The sequence below is a fragment of the Leopardus geoffroyi genome, chromosome A1 (genome assembly GCF_018350155.1).
Source record: "Leopardus geoffroyi isolate Oge1 chromosome A1, O.geoffroyi_Oge1_pat1.0, whole genome shotgun sequence".
NCBI lineage: Eukaryota > Metazoa > Chordata > Mammalia > Carnivora > Felidae > Leopardus > Leopardus geoffroyi.
Genome location: NC_059326.1, coordinates 5,791,036 through 5,809,620, shown reverse-complemented (window position 1 = coordinate 5,809,620; position 18,585 = coordinate 5,791,036). Strand labels below are relative to the sequence as shown.

At 39.7% G+C, this 18,585-nt stretch overlaps 1 protein-coding gene across 6 annotated transcripts in view; it reads left to right on the top strand.

Annotated features, from left to right (window-relative positions):
- Nucleotides 1–18,585, top strand: part of LOC123588772 (phospholipid-transporting ATPase IB-like) — a 213,065-nt gene that overhangs the window by 178,518 nt on the left and 15,962 nt on the right. For all 6 annotated transcript variants that reach the window (XM_045460446.1, XM_045460364.1, XM_045460035.1 and 3 more), the window contains 2 exons: nucleotides 737–844; nucleotides 13,718–13,806. In XM_045460446.1, coding sequence (XP_045316402.1) covers nucleotides 737–844; nucleotides 13,718–13,806 — 197 coding nt within the window. The remainder of the gene's footprint in view (nucleotides 1–736; nucleotides 845–13,717; nucleotides 13,807–18,585) is intronic.

Below are 18,585 nucleotides of genomic sequence, written 5' to 3'. Positions count from 1 at the left end.
AGGACGACAGCACTTGAACCCTTAAGAAATTATCTCATCTAACAAACTGAGGGTTGATGGGGGGTGGGAGGGAGGGGAGGGTGGGTGATGGGTATTGAAGAGGGCATCTTTTGGGATGAGCACTGGGTGTTGTATGGAAACCAATATGACAGTAAATTTTATATATTGAAAAAAAAAAGAAATTATCTCATCTAGCGAATCACTGATTTATGCATAGATGATAACTCTGAGGTACCCAGTACGACCAGGTTTAGAGCACAGGTCTCCTACTCGTTGGCATTACAATTCCTCTGCTAACACAAATCATATAAGGCAACAGATCAGATCAACAGAAGGACCTGCCTTCTTATCATTTACCATTAAGAATTTGGCAGTTTCTAGCCCCAGGCACAGACAGTGATCCTTCACCCAAGATTACCTTGATCTGACTGACATAGGGACTTTATATGCACAGAAAACCCTCCAGTTTCAAAGAATCACAACTTCTGCCATTTTCCCAGAATTATTCATGCAGGACAGATATGATAAGGTCGAATTTTTACCCCTCTCAATGATTTCTGTTCAAACTTTATTCTGAGAAGGATGTTAGAAAGGAAAGCTCAAGTGTCAAGAAATCAAAAGACTGTCATTTTCTTCATGTGAGAACATATGGCCCGGACAGTTGATAGAGTTAAATAATTTCTTCCTTTTAAATGGAAAAGGCTGAAGGGTTTCTGCAATATTTTTCCTTCTGCAGTTTAATCATCTGGCAATTTGGGGAAGCATAATTATATGGCTGGTGTTTTTTGCAATTTACTCTTTCTTATGGCCCACCATTCCTGTTGCTCCTGAAATGACAGGACAGGTCAGTTCTATTAACTGTCAGCGGTGAGTATGCTTTACATTCCTCATGAAAACTTATGTTTGTTAATAATAACAGTCCAGGGGCGCCTGGGTGGCGCAGTCGGTTAAGCGTCCGACTTCAGCCAGGTCACGATCTCGCGGTCCGTGAGTTTGAGCCCCGCGTCGGGCTCTGGGCTGATGGCTCGGAGCCTGGAGCCTGTTTCCGATTCTGTGTCTCCCTCTCTCTCTGCCCCTCCCCTGTTCATGCTCTGTCTCTCTCTGTCCCAAAAATAAATAAACATTGAAAAAAAAAATTAAAAAAAAAATAATAACAGTCTGTGGGGCACCTGGGTGGCTCGGTCGGTTAAGCGTCCGACTTCGGCTCAGGTCATGATCTCACGGTCCGTGAGTTCGAGCCCCGCGGCGGGCTCTGTGCTGACAGCTCGGAGGCTGGATCCTGTTTCAGATTCTGTGTCTCCTTCTCTCTCTGCCCCTCCCCCGTTCATGCTCTGTCTCTCTCTGTCTCAAAAATAAATAAACATTAAAACAATTTTTTTTTTTAAAATAACAACAGTCTGCTACCTACTTTCAAAGTAATTTGGAAAGAAAAGATGAAATCAATACAATTAGAAATAGCTGGTGACCCAACTAAATTCTGGTTGAAGTTTTAGTTATAATATTGTTTTATCGAAATCGCATTACTTCAAACTTCAAAATTACTTAGCTATGGTTTCCAAAATTGTTATCTTTTGTAACTCACTGATAAAAGGTATAATCACAATCATCTAAAATAGCTAATATTGTAGTTATATTTTTCATGTTAATGTGCTATATGCTTAAATCATTAGGTACTTTTTATAAAGTATGTATGGCAACTAAGAAACCATTTTTATTTGAAATGTTTAACCAGAATGGACATTCCTTGGACCTCCAGAAGCTCCAGCTTCTAAATATTAGAAACTTTTATTTCACTTATGTTAAACCTCAGAGGTGATATAATTTTTAGACTTTTACAATTGTTTACATATTTATAAATTCTACTTTGTCTATGCCTATTATGGGGAATAGGCCTATGATGCTTACAAAATGGATCACAGAATTATGATTTTAGGACTAGAGGTAGCCTTGGTCCAAAGTTATTCACTTGCCAAATGGAGAAACACAGGTCCAGAGTTGTCTGGTTCAATCCCAGTGGTCTGTCTACCACACACTCATCCTTCACACTCCCTGTCTTTCTCTGTGGAAATGGGAGATGACCCTTGTACCCCTGGATCGTGGAGCCCACTTCCCAGGAAATAAGAATTTTAAGAGACTTCTTGTTTTAGCCATGACCAAGTGGCCAGTATTGGATGAACCTGACAAAAACAACTCTGAAAACTAAACAAGATATAAGAATTGTTTGAAGACACTGGCTAGAAATGAACAGAGATAATACTCGAGGGAATGATTCTTGAAAAAAAGGGAAGCCTTTTCCATCCTTTCCTTCTTTACCCTGGCTCCTTCCCTATGAGCATTCCTCAGCTTGTAGTGCAAGAAAAAAAGCCCAAAGTTAATGCAGTGATCTTACTGGGAGTGATTCTACTGGGAGGTAGAATTCAGAGTCCTAGGCTGCTGAAATGCCTGGACTTGAGGGACAAAACCCTCAAGAAGAGGCAGCCATAGAGAAGTGAGAAGCACAGTATCAGGGAAAGACTTTGATAGGGCCAAGGGTTGTTTGAAGTTTTGTTTTCCCTTGAGGCCATGGTAGTTATTATTTCCATGGTGTAGGTAGTACTTTCTTCTAATTTGAGGCATTTACATCTAGGCCATGGCTTTTCTGGGATCTCAGGAAGACCCCGAATGTTTACCAAGGGCATTCCCATTGGGCAAGGCTTAAACTACAATCTCTGTCTCCCCAGCACTGGGTGGGTGCCACGTCTTTGCTTGGTTTTTCAACCTGCCATCTCTTTTCTGCTGGGTCTCTGAAAGTCTCACCCCGCACATTCACTGTTTAAGAGTCAATCCAGGAGTTAAGGGCAACAGACACACGTCATTTATATGTCAAAGAGGAAACTGAGCATTATGAACTCTGAAAATGAAAACATGACATATCAAAGTTTATAGGATGTAGCCGATGCATTACTTAGAGAGAAATTTTTAGCACCATAATCATGTCTGTAAAAAAGAAGGTTCTCAAATATCAGCTCTAGCTTCCATGTTAAGAAACTAGAAAAAGGACAAATGAAACCCAAACTGAGAAGAAAGGAGATAATAAAGATAAAATGACCAAATTATACAATGGTCAAAATATTCAAATAGATACTTCACCAAAGAATACATATGAATAACAAAGGAAAAGAAAAGATGCTTAACATCATTAGTTATGAGATAAATACAGATTAAACTGAGACAGCAGCACACAACTACGAGAATGGCTGCAACTATAAAAATGTCAACACGAAGTGTCCCTGAGGATGCAAAGCAACTGCCACCCTCACATGCTGCCCATAAGAACGTAAAACGCTTTCTCCGGCTCTGTGCTGACAGCTCAGAACCTGGAGCCTGCTTCAGATTCTGTGTCTCCTTCTCCCTCTGCCCCTCCCCCGCTGGTGTTCTGTGTCTCTCTCTGCCTTTCAAAAATAAATAAATGTTTAAAAAAAATTTTTTTAATAAAAAAATGTAAAATGCTTTGGAAAGCAGTTTGGCAGTTTCATAAAGGTCTTAACATACGTGTTATAGCGTGTATTTAACATGCTATAATGCCCAATGTTTTAGCAGCATTATCAACAATAGCCAAACTATGGAGAGACCCCAAACGTCCATCAACCAATTAATGGATAAAGAAGATGTGGTATATGTACACAATGGAATATTACTCAGCCATCAAAAAAAATGAAATCTTGCCATTTGCCATGATGTTGATGGAGCCAGAATGTATTATCCTAAGTGAATTAGGTCAATCAGAGAAAGAAAAATACCATATTATTTCATATAGATGAGCATATGGGAAGAAGGGGATAAGAGAAGAGAGGGAAACAAACCACAAGAGACTCTTAACGATATAGAACAAATCATGGGTTGATGGAGGGAGGTGGAGGGGAGATGAGGCTAGATGGGTGATGAGTATTAAGGAGGGCACTTGCTGTGATGAGTGCTGGGTGTTGTATGTAAGTGACAAATCACTGAATTCTACTACTGGAACCAATATGGCACTGTATGTTAATTAACTAAACTTTAAGTTAAAAAAAAAAGAGGAAAAAAAGTATAACATACATATACCATAAGACCCTGTCATTCCACTCCCTGATATTTACCCAAAAGAAATGAAAGCATACGTCCACAAAAAGACTTGAATATAAATATTCAAGGCTGCCTTGTTTGCAACAGCCCAAACTGGGAACAGCGCAAAAGTGCATTGACTGGTGAATAAAAAGACAAATCACCATACAACTGAATTATTATTCAGCAATAAAAATGAATAAACTGTTGACATATACAACAACTTGGATGGCTCTCAAAATAATTATGTTGAGAGAAATAAACCAGGCCAAGAAGTTTACAAACTGTATGGATCTGTTTATAGAAATTTCCAACAAATTTATAGTGACAGAAAGCAGATCAATAGCAAACTGGAGACAGGGGTGGTGGGTGGTAAATGGCACACAAGGGCAGGAAGGAGTGCTTGCACTGAAGGATAAAGAGACTTCTGGGGGTGCTAGTTATATTCTTGCTTGTGTTAATGAGCTCATGGATATAATGTATGCCAAACATATCAAATTGTTCACTTTAAATATGTTCAGTGTATTTTAAGTCAAACTATGCCTCGATAAAGCTGTTAAAATCATTAAATATTTAAATGAGCCTTAATTCATGAATGTGGTGGAATAAGCACTGTAGTAAGGGAATGGTGATAGGCTGTTTTTTTCCCATTTTAAGAGAGAATATTTATATTGTCATAAATCCTGTATTAAAATTGAGAATTTTAATGAAAACCTGAGAACTTTTACCCTAAGATCAGGAACAAGAAAAGGATATCTACTCTCACCACTTCTTTTCAACATAGTACTAGAAGTCCTAGCCACAGCAATCAGACAAGAAAAAGAAATAAAAGGCACCCAAATTGGTTAGGAAGAAGGAAAACTGTCACTATTTGCAGATGACATAATACTGTATGTAGAAAACACTGAAGACACCACCAAAAAAACAAACAAACAAACAAACAAACAAACAAACAAACTACTGGACCTTATAATGAATTCAGTAAGGTCACAGGGCACAAAATCAATATACAGAAATCCACTGCATTTCTATACGTTAATAATGAAGTAGGAGAAAGAGAAATTAAGAAAACAATCCATTTACAACTGCACCAAAACCAAGAAGATACGTAGGAATAAACTTAACCAAGGAGGTGACAGATCTGTACTCTGAAAACTATAAAACATTGATGAAAGAAACTGAAGATGACAAACAAATGGGAAGGTATTCCATGCTCATCGATTGGCAGAATAAATATTGTTAAAATGTCTATACTACCCAAAGCAATCTACACGTTTAGTGCAATCCCTATCAAAATACCAACAGCATTTTCACAGAACTAGAACAAATAATCCTTAAATGTGAGTGGGACTACAAAAGATACCAAATAGCCAAAGCAATCTTGAGAAAAAAGAACGAAACTAGAGGTATCACAATCCCGTATTTCAAGATATATTACAAATCTGTAGTAAACAAAACAGTGTGGTGCTGACACAAAAACAGACACATAGATCAAAGGAACAGAATAGAGAACCCAGAAATAAACCCATTATTATACGACCAATTAATCTTCAAGAATATGCAATAGGAAAAAGACATTCTCTTCAACAAATGATGTTGAGAAAACTGGGCAGCTAGATATAAAAGAATGCAACTGGACCACTTTCTTACATCATACACAAAAACAAACTAAAATTTATCATTTTAAATCGTGTACTTTTCTGAATGTTTTAAGCATAAGTTGAGTGTTAAGGTGAAGGAATATGCAGTTTGTTGTTTAGATATTAAATGAAATATTTTTTTCTTACTTGTTCCTCAGTTCCTTTAAAAATCATTTCCCCAATACACCTTTCATGCATACGTCTAGAAGAAAGCTGTTCTCCTCTGAGAGAGCCAAACAATAATAAGCCAGTTATTCTGGGCTTGAGCTACCTGTTTCTGGGTCCAGGGTGTTAAGGATATGTATTGTTTCAGTTCTTAAAATATACTCAAATCTAGAGAGTGAGAACTCCTTGACGCTTGTAGCAAAGACGTATTTAATTTCTTCCTTTCCTTTGATTTTTATTTCTATTCATAAATCATCTCTTTACCCTTGGCAAAACTGCCAAGACTGCTAGCAAAGGCAAAGTGTTTACATACAGAAGATCTATTGATTTTCGTCACACACACGTCACAGAAAAGGTTTTCCACTCTGAGTTTGGCATAGCATGCAGGAAATCTATTTACCAAACCAGTAAAAACAAACCTCCTGCAAGTAACTCCATTTGTGCTGAAGTTACCTAGTTTGATTACTTTTGTTATACATACAAAAGTCAAGAGTCTCACATACAGTTGGCCAACAGACACATGAAAAGATACTCAACGTTACTAATCATCAGTGAAACACAAATCAAAACCACAAAGAGATATCGCCTCATAACAGTCAGAATGGCTACTATCAAAAATACAGGAAATGACAAGTGTTGGTGAGGACGTGGCGAAAAGAGAACTGCTGAGCACTGTTGGTGGGAATGTAAACTGGTGCAGCCACTGTAGAAAACACTATGCCTCTTTGCACCTCTGTGATCAGGAGCAGCAGTACGTGATCAGAGCAAACACCTCCAATATTTGGAGAACAGGGTCCTTTTCCCTCAGCCAGATTCCCCTAACCTGTATGCGAGATGCTTCAGAAATATGTGCCACTTGGCTGGGAGTACATGATGGGGAGCTGCTACTGGGCAAAGAGCTGAAATTGACCAAAACTAAACACAGTTTAATTTTGCAAGTTACCCCCTGGAATATGCAAGCCTTCAACAGATTCCAGAGTTCAAAAACAATTATAACAGACACATCCTATGAGTGCAATTACTGTCGGGGGCGGGGGGCAGACAGCTCCCCATTGCTTCCTATTCTGCCATTGTCCTAGAATCCTGTTTTATTTATTCCTGCTCTATTCTTTATTATTTCCTTCCTTTTGGCGACCTGTGGGCTTGGTTGTTCTTGTTTCTCTAGCTCCCAAGTTGTTAAGTTAGCTCGTTTGAGATCTTTTTTTCTTGACGTAAACATTTATTACTATAAACTTCCTTCTTAAAACTGCTTTTGCCACAGCCCATAAGTGTTGATATGTTGTGTTTTCATTTTTGTTTGTCCAGAGACACTTTCCAGTTTCCTCTTTTGTTGTTTCTGAACTTGTTTTGTTGTTGTACCTTCTTTTTAAAGTATAATTAACATACAGTGTTATTTAATTTCAAGTGTACAAGATAGCGATTCAACAACTCTATATATTATGCTATCTCACTTCAAGTGTAACTGCCCTCCGTCACCATACGATGCTATTACGATATCCTTGATTATATTCATTCACCACGCTTTACCTTTAATCCCAAGACTTACTCATTCAATAACTGGAAGCCTGTACCTTCCACTCCTCTTTACCCATTTCACCAATCCTCTCATCCCCAACCCTCTGACAACCACCAGATTGTTCTCTGTATTTATGGGTCTGTTTCTGCTTGTTTATTCATTTGTTTTTAGATTCCATATGCAAATCAAATCATAGGGTATTTGTCTTTCTCTGTCTGATGTGTTTCACTTAGCATAATACCCTCTAGGTCTACCTGTGATGTCATAAATACCAAGATATCATTTTTTACTATGAAAATAATACACACACACACACACCCCATTTCTTTATCCATTCATCTACTGATAGACACTTAAGTTGCATCCATGTCCTGGCTACTGTACATAATGCTGCAATAAATAGAGGGGTGCACATATGTTTTTGAAGTAGTGTTTTCTTTTTCTTTGAGTAAATACCCAGTACTGGAATTACTGGATCATACATTATTGCTTTTTAAATTCGAGGGACCTCCATGCTGTTCTCCATAGTGGCTCCATCAATTTACATTCTCAACAATGCACAAGGGTTCCTTTTCCTCCACATCCTCACCAACATTTGTTATTTATTTCTGGCCATTCTGAGATACAAGGTGATGTCTCACTACGGTTTTGATTTGCATTTCTCTGATGATTACTGACGACTAGTGATGTGAGGTAGCCTTTCATGTGTCTATTGGTCTGTAGGAAGTAGAATAAAAAAATTTACAAAAAAATATAGTAAAAAGATTTTAAAAATTTATAAAAACGGAAAATACAAATAAATTTTCTCTTATTCTGTATTCAAGATTAAGAGAAGAAAAGGAAAAAAAACCCCAAATAGATGGACCAGCGAACAGAATGAAATCGAAACGAAATTATGTCCAGTTTGCCCTGGAAGCCAAACTATAAAGCACCGTGTATCTGCACACTTAGGAGGCAGAGAGACTTGTGGTCCTCTAGGGTTTGGTTGGTGCAGCTGGATGGGGCTTGGTGTAACGGCTCGATTCTCCACTAGGTGGCTCTGCTTAGCTTACGGGGATGGACGGATGCACGTGTGTGGGAGAGGGGAAAATGGCATTACCCAGCTTCCCAGTCTGGCACAGGAACACCGCACTCTCACTGACCAGCAGTTAAGCAACCCTATGTCTCTGTTTTCTGTCCACTCCCTGCTTCTACACTGTCTGCATTCAAGCCACCCTGCCGGGCAGCACCTCCGTCCAGAATTTTATTTCAGACGTGGCTGTTTCCAACCCCCCCCCCCCCCCCACTTCTGAGGGCCCTGTGGCTTGGACCTGCTCCAACCCTCTGGGGGAGGGTCTCACTGAGCAATGGCTGGGTGCCGGCTCGCCCCAGCAGAAGTTGGTGCAATTGCACAGAAGAGGTTAAGGGGTTATGGTAAATCACAACGCACAACCGGCACCAGATTTGACCTCATCCTGGCATCTTTGTTTCAATGCCAGCAAATGTGGCTGTTCCCTGGGGTCCGCTGGGACTTTTGCCTGTGGGGAGGTCCTCTACCAAATGCCCTCCTAGCAGGGGAACTGCTTCTCCCCACGTAGCCCCCAGACCTCGGACCTCACTGCCTGCTCCCGGGGATTCGCCCTTCCCACCAGAGCACTGCCAGGTATTGAGCTGCGGAATTTCTGATTGCTCTCCCCTGTTTATAGAGCCCTAATGGTATTGAAACCCTCTCCTTTCTCCTTTCTCCCTTTCTTGTCCAGTTACTTGTGGCTGTTTCCACTCTTTCCCTCCAGCTACTTTCAGCGGGAGTGCTTTTCCTATACTCTGCCCCCTTTCTCTGTCCTCTCTCTGCAAAAACAGCTCTCTACCCTCCATGGCCTCTCTCCCCCAGTTTACCTCTCCGCACTGTGTACCTGCCAAGTTCTGTGGCTCAAGTTATGTAGATTCTTGTGTTCATCCTCAGATCAATTTTCTAGGAGTGCAAAATGGTTTGGTGCTCATCTAGTTGGATTTCAGGGACGAGAGAAGCAGAGAACATCCACGCTGCTCCAGCATCCTGGCCCCTCCCTCAGGAAACCTCTAATGACCATCTATAAATCTTCCTTGGAAAAATGTCTATTCAGGTCCAATTTACTTTAGTTTTGCTGTTGCTGAGTTCTGTAAGTTCTTTGTATATTTTGGACGTTAGGTTCTGACTGGATATATGATTTGCAAATATCTCCTGTTCAGTAGGATGTCTTTTGTTTTGTTGATGGTTTCCTTTGCTGTGCAAAAGCTTTTCATTTGGGTGTAGTCCAAATAGTTGACTTTTGCTTTTTTCCCCCCTTGTCTGAGGAAACATATCTAGAAAAATGTTCCTAGCACTGATGTCAAAAAGATTACACCTATGTTTTCTTCCAGGAGCTTTATGGTTTCAGGTCTCACTTTAATCCACTTCATTTTTGTGTATGGTGTAAGAAAGTGGTTCACTTTCATTCTTCTGTATATAGCTGTCCAGGTTTCTCAACATCATTTATTGAAAAGAGTGTCTTTCCCCCATTTTATGGTCTTGCTTCCTTTGTCATAGATTAATTGACCATATAAGCAGGGGTTTATTTCTGAACTCTTATTCTTTTCCATTGATCTGCATGTCTATTTTGTGCCACACTGTTTTGATTACTATAGCTTGTAGTGATCAAAATCTAGGATCGTGATACCTCTAGTTTTGTTCTTTTCTCAAGATTGCTTCGGCTATCCTGTGTCTTTTGTAGTTCCACTCAAATTTAGTATTACGTGTTCTAGTTCTGTAAAAAGTACTATTGGTATTTCGATAGAGATTGAATGGAATCTATAGATTGCTTTGCGTAATATGGACATTTTAACAATATTAATTCTTCTAACCCATGAGGATGGAATAGCTTTCCATTTGTGTCATTTAAATGTTCTTTCATCAATGTTTTACAGTTTTTAGAGTACAGATGTTTCATTTCTTTGGTTAAGTTTATTCCTAGGTATTTTATTTTTTTTGAATAAAATTTTAAGTGGGATGGTTTTCTTAATTTCTTTCTGCTACTTCATTCTTAGTGTATAGAAATACAACAGATCTCTGTGCATTGATTTTATATCCTGTGACCTTAGTGAACTCATTCATGAGTTCTAATAGTTGTTTGGCGGAGTCTAGAATTTTCTATATATACTATCATGCCATCTGCAAACAGTGACGGTTTTACTTCATCCTTACCGATTTGGATGCCTTTTATTTCTTTTTATTGTCTGACTGCTGCAGCTAGGGCTCCCAGTACTACATTGAATAAAAGTGGTAAAAATGAACATCCTTGTCATGTTACTGATCTTAGACGAAAAGCTCTCAGTTTTTCACCACTGCATATCATATTAGCTGTGGATTTTTCTTATGTGGCCTTAATTATGTTGAGCTGTGTTCCCTCTAAACTCACTTGGTTGAGAGTTTTTATTGCGAATGGATGTTGCATTTTGTCAAGTGCTTTTCTGCATCTACTGAGATGACTGTCTAGTTTTTTATCCTTTGTCTTGTTAATCTGGTGTATCACACTGATCGACAGGCCCTCAGCAACGCAGAGACCAAACCCTGCCCAGTGTGTCCACAGCAGGCAAAGGAGGTCACTGTAGCTGATGGGGCTAAAGGCAAATGTGGCCCAGCCGTAACAGTAGGGTGCAGGCAGCCCACACGGGAGATACTTCTGGAACACCTAGTTCTGGTGACCAGGGAACGCTGTGCTGCAGGGCCCCACAGGGCCTCTCTTCTACAAGATCACTACTTCCAAGACCAGGAGACACAGCTGACCTCCCTAATAATACATGGAAACAAACACAGAAGGTTAGACAAAATGAAGAGACTGAAGAATATGTACCAAATGAAAGAACAGGACAAAGTTACAGAAAAAGATCTAAATGAAACTGAAATAAGCAATATGCCCAATAAAAAATTCAAAGTAATGTTTGTAATAAAGACTAGAGCAAAAATAAAAGAAATAAAGACCAAAAATAGAAAAGATCAATGAAATCAGGAGTTTGTTTCTTTGAAAAGATGAACAAAATTCATAAACCTTTAGCCAGATTCATCTAGAAAATGAGAGAGAGAGGACTCAAGTCAATAAAATCAGAAATACAGAATGAGAAATAACAACTGACACCACAGGAATACAAAGGATTATAAGAGACTATAAAAATTATAGGCCAGTGAATTAGACAACCTAGAAGAAACTGATGAATTCCTAGAAACATACAATCTTCCAAAACTGAATAAGAAAGGAAAAGAAAATTTGAACAGATGAATTACTAAGTAATGAAACTGAACTGATAATCAAAACACTCCCAACAAACAAAAGTCCAGGAACAGATAGCTTCACAAGTGAATTCTACCAAACATTTAAATAGGAGTTAATATGTATTCTTCTCACACTTCTAAAAAAGGAAGGAAGACTTCCAAATTCATTCTATAAGGCCAGCATTACCCTGATGCCAAAATCAGATAGACACTACAAAAAATAACTACAGGCCAATATCTCTGATAAACATAGATGCAAGAATCTTCAACAAAATATTAGCAAACCAAATGCAACTATGCATTAAAAAAATCATTCATCACAATCAAGTAGGATTTATTCCAGAGATGCATGAGTGGTTTCCCTTTTGATTTCTTTGACCCGTTGGATTATTCAGTAGTGTGTTGTTTAATTTCCACATTATTTGTGATTTTACCCAGTTTTCCTCCTAGTACTGATTTCTAATTAAATATAATTATGATCAGGGAAAAAAAATACTTGATATTATTTCAATCTTCTTAAATTTGTTAAGGCTTGCTTTGTGGCCCAACATGTAATCTATCCTGGAGAATGTTCCATGTGCACTGGAAAAGAATGTGTATTCTGGTGCTGTTGGATGGAATGTTCTGAATATGTCTATAAGGTCCATTTTGTCTATTGTGTTATTGAGGACAGCTGTTTCCTTGTCGATTTTCTGTCCAAATGATCTTTCCATTGTTGAAAGTGGGGAATTGAATTCCCTATTATTATATTGCTGTGAATTTCCCCCTTCAGTTTTGTTTATGGTTTAAATATTTAGGTGCTCCAATGTCAGGTGCAAACAAACTTATAATTCTCATATCCTCTTAATAAATTGACCTCCATAATACTATATAGTGACCTTCTTTGTCTCTTATGACTGATTTGGCCTGAATGTTTATTTTATCTAATATTAATATAGCCACTCCTGCTCTCTTTTGGTTACCATTTACTTGTAATATTTTTTTCAATCCCCTTACTTTTGCCTATGTGGCCTGAAAGCTGACGTGAGTCTCCTATCAGTGGCATATTGTTGGATCTTTTTTATTTATCCAGTCACTCTATGTCTTTTGATTGGAGAATTTAATCCGTTTACATTTAAAGTAATTACTTACTGGTAAGGACTTACTATAGCCATTTTAATAACATGTATTATTCCCACAGGTCCTAAAGATAAATCACAGCATGCCACATGGGAAAGAGAACAGGGTGGTCAGGAGGAGGAACACAGGAGCTGAGGAGTGCTTAGGCCTTGCCTTTATTGGGGCTTCCATGGGAAAGGCAAGGCAGAGCAGGGTGAACAGCCCAGGAATGGCTAGTTTAAATGATTTTTTGCAGGCTTTGGACCATAGGGGTGGTTTCTAGTTGCCTGTTACCTGGTTCTGGAATGATTATGGCAAAGGAATAATGCCTCCTGGGGTATATGGGCCAGATAGAGGAGAAAGGCTGTGGATTAGTTTGCAGATCAAAGGCATCCTCCCCGCTGAGATCTTACTATCTGTAAGAACTGACTAGCTCTGGGAGGGGCAGTCTCCACACAGAAAGGTTTTTTGTTTGGATGTTGAAACATCAGCATATACAGAAAATTAAAAATATATACAATACAGAGCCTTACCCAGTCTTAAATCAGTACAGTCCTGATTCTCTCTGATCAGGCAGAGAGAAGAGTGATTTTTCACAGGGGACTAGAATGGCACAATTGTCTTACACACAATGTCTAGAGTTAAGTAAAGTTGTATTGCTAGGTAACATAAGGTTGAACCACGCTTGCATTCCTGAGATAAAACTTATTTGATCAAAATATTTACTTGGTTGACTGTTTATAGAATATACCATTGAATTAAGTTAGCTGGTACTATATTTAGGTTTTACGTACTTATACTGATTGAGTAGTTCTAGACTCCTATGACTGCATCCACACCTGCATCTTGAGGTTTTTGTGGAGGAGAAGGGAAACTGAAAGTTACACGTGGTACTCAATACTGACAGACTAAAAGATTCCTATGTAAATACTCTTTATTTCTATTTATTTGCAGGTCAGTGTGGTCCTGGTTTGTCCACACTTCTGGCTGGGTTTCTTCATAGTCCCTATTGTGTGCCTGATTCTAAATCTACTATGGACATCGTAAGTTGAAAATTAAGGTAGTAACCAAAAAAATATACTGTCATGGTTAATTCTTCTTTTCCAATTATGTGGTCTTCAAATTAAGTTGAATTTGAAAATTTGCCACTTTATGAATATTAACAGTCATGGGACTTTTAGAAGTAAATGTCTTCTGCCTTTCACCACTGTAGATTTCCCAGCAACCAATTTGGGGGGGAAAAAGATGTTATCAAAATACATGAGAGGTAAATTTGGTAGTGAACTACCTAGTTCATGATCTTTCCTGAAAGGTCATCCACTTACTCTTTAGAAGCAGGACTTCTATCCATTTTAGAGGAACCAAAACCTGATACCAGAGGATCACAGATTAAAAACTAATAACAAAATAAGAAACAGGAGGAAGATGTTCAAATTAGAAAGACATTCTTCACTTTTTAAAAACAAGGGAAATACAAATCTATTAAATATAGTTCCCCCAGAATATTTAGGTATTAGATGACAGAAACTCCCCTCCCCCTTTTTTTTCTTACCAAATCCAACAGGAAAAAAAAGCTTTTAACTAAGGTGTTAGAAATCCCTAAAATCCCTAATGTTACAGATAAAGAACCCATGAAATTACAAGCTTTAAAAATCGGAAATAACTTGTACACGGTCATCGTACATAATGTGTAACATGAACAACAGGGCTTTACAACATCATAGGGGAGCCTGAGTGGCTCAGTCAGTTGAGCACCTGACTTCGGCTCAGGTCCTGATCTCACGGTCCGGTCCGTGGTGTTGAGACCCATATCGGGCTCTGTGCTGACAGCTCAGAGCCTGGAGCCTGCTTCGGATTCTGTGTCTCCCTCTCTGTCTGCCCCTCCCCTGCTCACAGTCTCTCTGTCTCTCTCAAAAATAAACATTAAAAAGTAAATAAACATCATAAATTTCAAATAAGAAGTTAGAGAAAGAAATACTCTAGAAGGGATAATACTAATTTTGCTTTTTAATGTCCAATTCTTCCTTAATTCCTCTATATATCAGGGTAAATGTAATTATTTATAGACCCCAAAGCAGAGGAGTGAATCTTTCTCAAATCCCCCCCCAAACACATTAGGTTCTTTTTCTCTTTCCGTGTGTTTGTGTGTGTGTGTGTGTGCGTGCGTGCGCTGGCGCAAGTGTGGGGGAAGGGGTCTTTTCATTCATTCCACCTTCAGCAAGAACTCTTTTAAGAAACTGTTTGAAGAACCCTTTATATCACTATTAACTCATCAACCAAAGTTAGCGATGGGAGGTGGAGAGAAAGTACTTAATACGTTTGTAATATGCATGTTTATTCACTCGATCCTGAAAGCAGGAGGCTTCAGGGCAGAGACAGCCACTTTGGTGCCCCCCTGCTGGGGTCATGCCAGGAGAGCTGGATGGACAGCCCTCCTAGCATGAAAGGTATGTCACAGGGGAGGAAGCCCCAGACTATGAACCTGGGAGTCTCTGCAGGAGAACGGCAGTTTTCCTCTCTTGTCTCCTGAGAAAGGAGAGAGGCTTTGCTCCTTAATGGAAGCAAATTCTCCCGGGGAAGAGAAGGAGAAGGATCATGGGTTCCCACTCTTTGGAATGTGAGTAAAGTTGTGCAGGGGTGAGATAAAACCAGTGTCTCCGGGCTCACAGATCCTAGAATATCTCCATGGCTCCGATCTCATCACATTTTGAAACATAAACGTTCTGCCCTGGCACAGAATGTCTTCTCCACAGTCCCACAAGTACATCTTATCTTCCATTCAGTAGGTTTTGCCATTTGGGGAGGAAACCATTCTAATGTAATTAATAGTTACGTACCCACCTTTGTATTAACAGATCTCAGACTTTAAAAAATAATTATAACGGGGCGCCTGGGTGGCGCAGTCGGTTAAGCGTCCGACTTCAGCCGGGTCACGATCTCGCGGTCCGTGAGTTCGAGCCCCGCGTCGGGCTCTGGGCTGATGGCTCAGAGCCTGGAGCCTGTTTCCGATTCTGTGTCTCCCTCTCTCTCTGCCCCTCCCCCGTTCATGCTCTGTCTCTCTCTGTCCCAAAAATAAATAAACGTTGAAAAAAAAATTAAAAAAAAAAAATTATAACAAAAAAAAAAAAACCCTGGAAACATACCATTTCCCATTTTGGGGGCACCTCCAATCTGAGTGCTGCAGGATGTGCTGCCCCAAAGGCATTTATTTACTTAGCACCCAAGTGTTCCTGCTAGCAGAGTTGTGGCCTGTAGGGAGACAGAAACCTCAACCGAACTAGGATACGTTGAAGACTCCCAACCTAAAATAACCATTTCAGGGGCGCCTGAGTGGCTCAGTCAGTTAAGCATCCGACTCCTGATTTTGACTCAGGTCATGATCTCACAGTTGGTGAGATCGAGCCCCACGTCTGCACTGTGCTACCCGTGCAGAGCCTGCTTGGGACACTCTCTCTCCCTCGCGGTCTCTCAAAATAAATAAACAAACATGAAAACATTCTTTAAAATGAGCATTTCATATCTATACCACAGCATCGATTTCCCCAGTGCAATATGTACTATTCCTGTTTCATTCCATACTTTCTTTTGCTTACAGAATGCAATTTTCTTCACAGTGCTTTATTCCATCTCTCAGTATAAATATTTCTCTTTTTTTTCAATATATGAAGTTTATTGTCAGATTGGTTTCCATACAACACCCAGTGCTCATCCCCAAAGGTGCCCTCCTCGATACCCATCACCCACCCTTCCCTCCCTCCCCTCCCCGCCCCCCCCCCCCCCCGCCATCAACCCTCAGTTTGTTCTCAGTTTTTAAGAGTCTCTTATGCTTTGGCTCTCTCCCACTCTAACCTCTTTTTTTTTTTTTCCTTCCCCTCCCCCTGAGTATAAATATTTCTATTAAGTTGGATGAGATTCTTTCTGGGAAAAAAAAAAAAAAAAAACCTTTCCATAAAGTACTTGATCTAGGGAAATTTTAAACTACTACATTTTAACGTGCAACATATTTCTCCTAATTATTCCTCACTACATCCTAATCCGCATCCCATCCACAAGTTTTTCAGTTTAACCTCGGAAATAATTACTGAGGAACAAAGTAACCAACTGGGCATTAACTGCTGTCACGTAGATGAAGAATGTGCCACACGCTGACAGCGCACAAGCGTGTCTTCCGTGCTGGTGTCACTGCGGAACTTGGAGCTTGAGTTTTTGAATCTTTCTGAAAGTGTGTTAAACTTTTTTTTTTTTTAATTTTTTTTCAACGTTTATTTATTTTTGGGACAGAGAGAGAGCATGAACGGGGGAGGGTCAGAGAGAGAGGGAGACACAGAATCGGAAACAGGCTCCAGGCTCTGAGCCATCAGCCCAGAGCCTGACGCGGGGCTCGAACTCCCGGACCGCGAGATCGTGACCTGGCTGAAGTCGGACGCTTAACCGACTGCGCCACCCAGGCGCCCCTGTTAAACTTTTTTAAAGGTGTTAAATTCCAGCACGTGGCATTACAAATATCTCAGTATGAGCTCTTCAGCACATCAGCTGCGTTATTTCTGCTCTTTCTTAGCTCACCATTCATTTCTCCATTTCAGAACTCAAACTCTTATGGGTAAAAAACGTCAGAACGAAGTAGTCATCTTTTGCCCTGTGGCATCTGACAACTTCCTGGATGGTCCTCTCCTATTAGGCAATAAGGGGCAGATTTGGATCTGTAAACACTCCATTTTTATCCTCTTAACCACCTGCACTTTCACGTTGTATCAAACTTTGCTTAAAACACCTCGTTGGGCACATGTATAATATGGATAGTATGTATTTCTTAAAAAGCATAAATTTGGTTTTCTCAAGAATTAATTTCTCAATTAATTCTTCCAAATTGTTTATCTGAGATGGCATCTGTATTTTTTTTTAACGTTTATTTATTTGCGAGAGAGAGTGTGTACGTGCACGTGAGCAGGGGAGGGGAAGAGAGAGGGAATCCTAAGCAGGTTCCACACTCAGCATGGAGCCCTAAGTGGGGCTCCACCCCACAAACCTGAGCTGAAATCAAGAGTCGGTTGCTCAACTGACTGAGCCACCCAGCACCCCTGAGATGGCATTTTTTAAAAATTTGTTTAATGTGTATTTATTTTTGAGAGAGAGAGAGAGACCGAGCATGAATGTGGGGGGGGGGGGGGCAGAGAGAGAGGGAGACACAGAATCGGAAGCAGTCTCCAAGCCATGAGATGGCATTTTTAAATGAACAGCTATATACTCACAGCACAGCGAAGTTCATCTGTCAAGGTTGCTGTAAAATGCTGCCACTAAAGCCACTGGACTTTTAGGAGCAGTTCTTTTGGCTCTGTTTTGTTTTTAACCTCACCATATCTATCCCCTTTACTAATCTACTTATATTTCCTGCTTATAAAATATTCTATGATCCAGAATGATTTCAAAATCTTGGTACAAATGGGGCGCCTGGTGGCTCACTTGGTTAAGCATCTGACTCTTGATTTCAGCTCCGATCAGGATCTCATGGTTGGTGAGATCGAGCCCTGCACTGGGTTCTGCACCGACAGTGTGGAGCCTGCTTGGGACTCTCTTGCTCCCTTTCTCTGCTGCCCCTCCCCTTGCTCTCTCTCTCTCTCAAAATAAATAAATAAACATTTAAAAAAATCTTTAAAAAATCTTGGTATAATCCTAGGGAGATACTTACATGAAAATTAAGTAAAAACGTGAAACAATTCAAATATACATGTGATTTGGATTTTAAAAGACTGTATATACTACTAGAATACTTTCTTTGAGTTACATAACACTTACACTAAAGTACAAATTTCAAACATTTCACA